At 33.5% G+C, this 6,219-nt stretch overlaps 1 protein-coding gene across 4 annotated transcripts in view; it reads right to left on the bottom strand.

Annotated features, from left to right (window-relative positions):
- Positions 1–2,341: 2,341 nt before the first annotated feature.
- RB1CC1 (RB1 inducible coiled-coil 1) overlaps positions 2,342–6,219 on the bottom strand; it is a 68,748-nt gene continuing 64,870 nt past the window's right edge. For all 4 annotated transcript variants that reach the window (XM_027899428.1, XM_027899430.1, XM_027899429.1 and 1 more), the window contains 2 exons: positions 3,680–3,750; positions 2,342–3,326 (listed from right to left, as the gene is read on the bottom strand). In XM_027899428.1, coding sequence (XP_027755229.1) covers positions 3,249–3,326; positions 3,680–3,750 — 149 coding nt within the window. In that variant the 3' untranslated portion in view covers positions 2,342–3,248. The remainder of the gene's footprint in view (positions 3,327–3,679; positions 3,751–6,219) is intronic.

Raw genomic sequence — 6,219 nt, 5'->3', positions numbered from 1 at the left:
ACAAGAGGCTTTTTAAAGTAATCACTAAATTTCCAACATGCAGCTCCACAAAAGAATTAGGGAAATCTGAGATCATCAAATTTACCCCCCTACCCCTTCTGAACATGGTCTTCTCCCAAATTATATAGCTATACAGAGTTTTATTATGGAGCAAGATGAACTACATAGGTGGTGCATAACAAACATAGTTTCAAGAACTAGTAAGGCTGTGACATACAAAAAATATGTAAACTACATTTTTTTCAATGACTGTTCAGAATCATTACTGAATATGTTAGAAGTTTGTTTGACAGAATTTCCATTTTGAATATACATAAAGATTATAAAATTAAACACATGACAAATATTCTGAAAAACCAAAGCCATTGCTGTTTATTTATATTTTAAAAATACGATGTCATATAACAATAACAGATACATCCTGGTGTTCTTTTAAGTGGCAGATATCAGCAGGAAAGGACTTTTTCTTCCCTCATAGTTTGCATTACAGCACTTTATTTTAATCAATTTATTTAGGTGCTTCACAAGTTCACTTTCATATATTGTTCATGTGTTTCTGAGTTATATAAACGTCTTTGTCTATCTTAAACCAGAAATCAAGACAACTTTCATACTACCACAAATCATCACTGCTACTGTCCATATATAAGCTTAAATATGTATTTTTTTTAACCTAGTAACAATAAACTGAAACTAGAAAGTTTAGATTTTTTAGACAAAGATGAAAGATTTTCTGACTTTAATTCTCAGCATGGAGTTGTGTACTCACCTCTCTTTGGCACTCAGGTCACCATCTCAGAGCCTGCAACAAATGAACTTGATGGTATGTCATCAACACAGAGCAGCAACACATAAGGGCCTTAGTGCTTAAAGATATTAGATTACCAGAAAAACACTCATTTTTGTATGACCTGAAAGGACTGCTGTATGTAGGTACTCTGTCATGTAGGACCATCACCAAATTAGCAGCTTTATCCAACTTGGAAGACCTTGAAAAACAACACAAATTCTACAGGCCATTTCACTTATCTTTGAAGTAGACTCTTCAATAACAAAAAAGTGGGGTCTTACATTATAGTGCTGGGTTACCCACTGCCACACATATCCATTGCTGTTACACAAGGAATAACTGTCCTCTCAGAATTGGAAGGATTCTGTGCCTCTTAGCAAAGCCTGCTGGCTTCCAGGAGATAATTAGTCCCCGAAGGACAAATAATATTGACAGCACTAGACAGATTATGAGGCTGGGAAAGTTTTAACAATAGCTTAAAAGATAGAGGCTTCTAAACGCTTGGCATATTAGAAGGAACGAGTTATGCTGTGTGTACAACTTCTTAAACCACTTGTGATTTAGCTGACTATAGGAAAAAGATGACACCAGTTGCAGGCAGAACTGTATTCCCATTTACAATGTCAAAAATTCAGTGATTAAAAAACTATTGCATCAGGGTTGTTGTTTTTTGGTTTTTTTTGTTTTTTTTTTTTAATGCTTTAAACCTGCCCTGTAGACCTATGGTATTTTTATATTTGACACTGAGCAGTACTCAACTAAGGTAAAACTATTTCTTGAAGAATAAGGCACATTTCTGAGAACTAATTTTAAGAAGTCAGTACATGAAACTAGTACATTTAACAATCAGGTAAGAATGCAACTTGACGAAATGACATTCTCTTTTCCAGAGATCAATTGTCTTAGATTTATTTAATCAAAGATATGATACAGTTACAAGCCCATGCATTTCATAAAAATCTGAACTTAAAATTTTTATGGAACAAAATTTTAAATAAAGTATATACAGAAGTTTCTGGGTATTCAACTGGACTGGTTAGTCGGAAGAAATATATGCAACATATGGGCAGAAGCAGATATTTATCTCTTTTCTCTCATTTATCTCTTTTCTTCCACTCCATACCTTCTGAAGATAAATCACAATCGATTATGGATTAAGTCTATGGATTAAATCCTAGGCATACGCTCATAGTTGAGCCCATAATTTCACTTTCCATTGGCTACACATTTACAGTACATCCTTTTATACTGTTATTAAAAATAAATAAGACATTTAAAAAACCCAGCTAGTATAACTATTTTAAAAATGTCCTTTATCCATTTAATATGCTGACAAAATTAAAATTTCTGTCTACTTAAATTCTTTTTTATCATTACAAGGTAATTCTTGCAATTCCCGAACGATGTTGAAAATTACTACCTCCTGTAGAAAATGTGGGTATTTCTATGTAATTAAACTGCTGGAGAAATCACAGAGAAGCTGCAACAGATTAACATGAAATAAATTTTAGAGATAGTATTTAAAGGCACACAAATACTTCGAACACATACGGTTTCAAATCTTTATTGTTTTAAAATTCTACATGTCTTTTACAATTACAATAATTTGTTACTTAAATGACTCTTGTATGGTTAATGTACAATGAGTTTTTTCCTGAAACTCAACCATGAAATACAATTTCATCAATATGATTTTTCTAAATAGATTAATACAAGATTTCTGTTTTGTTGAGAAGAACAAGTGCTTCACTTTCAACAAACGGCACAGGTGTCTTCCCTTCAGAATCTGTGTGATCAATCCATTGAAAGTGCTTTTGAAGATTGCAGAGCTAACTGTGACTGATTTTCAAAATCAGTCTATCAAATTACAAGGGTTTTTTTAACATTAAAGAGCATTTTCATGTAATGAAACAAGCTGCAGTAGTTATTTTTATTCATCTACTGAGGCAAACTCATGTTGAAGAAAAATTATATGATTATCTGCATGCAATGAACACTCCTCTTTAAATAGTTGATGAATTTTACACATATAAAGAATCTGTTAAAGAGTGCAAGTACTTTGATAATGATTTCACAAAAGGACATATGCTGGTAATAATGGTAACTAACATTTAACATCTAAATACAAGCTAATGTATATTTAACAGGCAATTAACATGGCTAACAAACCATGTTTCATGTGGTTGCCCTTCAAGAAAATGAACTCATTTGGTCCACACTCTTAAAGTTATCTGGGTAAAAAAAGAAAAAAAAAATCAAAGCAGTTAGGGCCAGAGTTTTTGATGAATTTCTTGTTTCTAAAATGTCACCTGTTAAAAAGTAAAAGCAGTACATCAATGACGTATCCTGTCTCATGACCTCAGTATAAAAACATGGCCTGGTATTTGAAGTGATGAACGAGCACAGAAGGACAAGTCAAAAAAAGAACGGAGACAGAAGGAACAAAAATTTTGTTTTGTTATACTTTCTTGTTCCATGGTACTGCTTTCACTCTGTAGAATTTTGTACCCAAAGGAACTTTAAATCTGTTTTGTGCCTAGAAGAAAAAAAAAAAAAATCAAATTAGAAACCCATGTGGGATTATTCCTCTGATTTTTATATTTTTAAGCAGAAACTGATTCCCACCTCTCAGCATTTACGAGACCCTTATGAGTCTGGCAAAGTTTGGGCAGTGGGGATGCAAATACCTAATCCACTGCTCCCTGAACCCGTTTCTAATTTCCCTTCTCTTGCTCTTCACTGACTCAAAAGAAGAACAGGAATAGCAGAACTTAGGACAATTTTCATCTAATTTGTTATGCAGAGAGTACTTGTCACAATTGTTACAAATATTAAAACTGGTTTTCTTCTCTATTAGTTGTAGATGATTTTCCATTACTATTTTCTTACCTTTTTTGCCTGGCAATATTCCTTTTCCATCACTTTTCCTAGCACCCAAGGTCTCCTAGATGCACCTGATGCTAAAGAGAAAATATATTTATTACTTTAGATAAGCAACTACAAGTAACAGGATATTACATTCCATTTTCATTAAAAGCAGAAATTCTTTAAAAACTCAATTTTTTAAATAAATGAACAAACATTGAGGTCAGATGTAAAAACAGTTTACTGGCATTTTCAAACCAAAACTTGATTTTTCAGTTCAAATTTTGTTTTCAAAACTAATATTAGAGGAAACAACAGCAAATCAAAACTGAAACTCATTTAATGAATCAAAATTATTCTCACCAACCAAGCCTGACTTTTTGGTCTGACTGAAGGCAGAAATTTCTTCAAATATTTCAAAGGACAAAGTCTTATATATTCAGCTATTATTATTGCCCTTACTGAAATATTTGATTATTTTTCTATATTACTGATGGAAATTGGTTACTCATAAATAATAGTTTCAAAGCCCTACAAGTCTGTCAGTTTTGGCTGCAGTCTTCTGAGAATACCTAATACTGTTCAGAAAGGAGAAGAGTGAAAAGCCTCAATAATAAACTGACAGATTAAAAGAGCAACAGTGGGTATAAATAAACTTTCAGTTTTTATCCATTTTTTTAACAGTAGGTAAAACTGTGTGTCTTGTATTCCAAGACATTACATCCACTTTACTAGCTTTGCTCTTTTCTAACTATCACTAACCACAGCATAAAGAAAATATCAAAATAAACAGAAGGAAAAAATCACATACCCTATACATAACAATCAAATTAATACTTTTCTAAGTGTGACGATTTATGAGATTCTGAATCAAGTGACCAGAACATGACTCACCCAAGAACCACAGTTCAAAATTTTATTAGCCTTCAGGGTTAAATTGGCTATTAGTAGTGGAGTATTCTGTTCTACTCCACACTGCTACAGTCAGGGCAAGGAATTCACACATGGACTGAATGCTCTACAGCTAATATTTAAATTACAAAACCCCTTTTTGTAATTAGAATTTGCTTGGCTGACAGGCTTCATTGATCTAACAGAGATAGTGAGAGAGATGCAGGGTTTTTCTCCCTGCATTTGCAGATGGAAATTTCCATATCCCAAAGGGACAGCACCAAAACCATGTGGACCTTCCTTAACCAATTTCAGTGTTGTCATAACAGTTTAAGCCATTGTAAAGTAGGCAGAGACATCCTATGATAGCCTATGTAGGTAGATCTATAAGGAATTAGCAATTTGATATGCATGTTAGTACAAAAGATCAGGTTCAGATGCAACACTTTGGCGGCCTTTAAAACAGTAACGTGGATTACCTAGGTCCACATCATTTTTAACCTATCACAAATACAACTGGTGTTCTGGACTTCATTTTTCCCACTTCCCCGATGAAAGAACAGAATCAAGGTATGGTTTCCTGAAGCACTAGAGACAGAGACAAATGTGTTCCTCCAGCAAGAGGTAAGTCTTCTCTGTTTTTTTAAGTGCAATTTCTTCAAATTTGAGACTAACTCTGGTTAGCAAGTGGTAAGGAACGACGCAAGTTAAGTCCATTTGAAAACAGGGCAGTGAATTATGTCCTCACAGTAACATACCAACTGGCATGGTTTTTACATTATGTATGTAAACCAACAGTATGAAAATCTACCATATTTCACATAGCTATGTATGAACTACTAATGCTGTAGTTCAGAATGTATTACATCTGTAACTAAGACAGGCATTCTCCCCTCATGCTTCACAGATGACACATGGTACAGATCCTTCTGTAGACTCAGAATTCAGTGAGGGCCTGGTGGTCTTCTGGAGACCACACCATTACTTAAGGTCTATCATCTTTGATTATAACTGAAATCTATTGTGAGTCTGCTTATTGAAAATAATTTGACAGTTTGTGACATACAATAACACATAGAAACATTCACTGATCAATTCAACGAATACCAAGTTTTCTTTTGATATGTGTTCTTAGACATTTCTGAAAAGTTGGAAGCACAGGTGGGTTTGCAAAAAATACTGTACATGATAAAGACATTTCCATGAATCTATTTCATGTAGCTCATAGTTTAGTGCAAAGCACTGTTCTTTTTCCTCATTTAAAAATATTTTGATTTAGCTATGTTTACGTAGCTGCCAAAACCACCCAAAAAAACCCCTTGAAGATTAAGGGAGGAAAAAAAAGCAAATGTGCCAGCAACACAAAAAAAAAAAACATACAGAAAGTGTTCTATGAAAACTTACTAGCTTTGCTAAATACCATTTAAATTTGGTGGAAAAACAATCAGCAAAAATATTGCTTGCAAATTCCCATATTATGTTGTCTACATTTTGTCTACATTCGTGCTACTAAATGGTTGAAGTAACCTAAGGGGAATATTAACATACTCTGTTGTGTACAAAATTGGCATTTTCTCCCCCCTCTGCCTTTTTTTTTCTACCTTCTTTAAAGATGCAGATATTTTTCCCTATTTTTCCAGGATATTAACATCTACATAACTTGATTAAAAGTG

The sequence above is a fragment of the Empidonax traillii genome, unplaced genomic scaffold (genome assembly GCF_003031625.1).
Source record: "Empidonax traillii isolate 1590-97213 ecotype Southwest subspecies unplaced genomic scaffold, ASM303162v1 scaffold667:size605846, whole genome shotgun sequence".
In the NCBI taxonomy this organism is placed as follows: domain Eukaryota; kingdom Metazoa; phylum Chordata; class Aves; order Passeriformes; family Tyrannidae; genus Empidonax; species Empidonax traillii.
The sequence above is the reverse complement of the archived record's forward strand: the minus strand, read 5'-3'. Positions and strand labels throughout refer to the sequence as shown.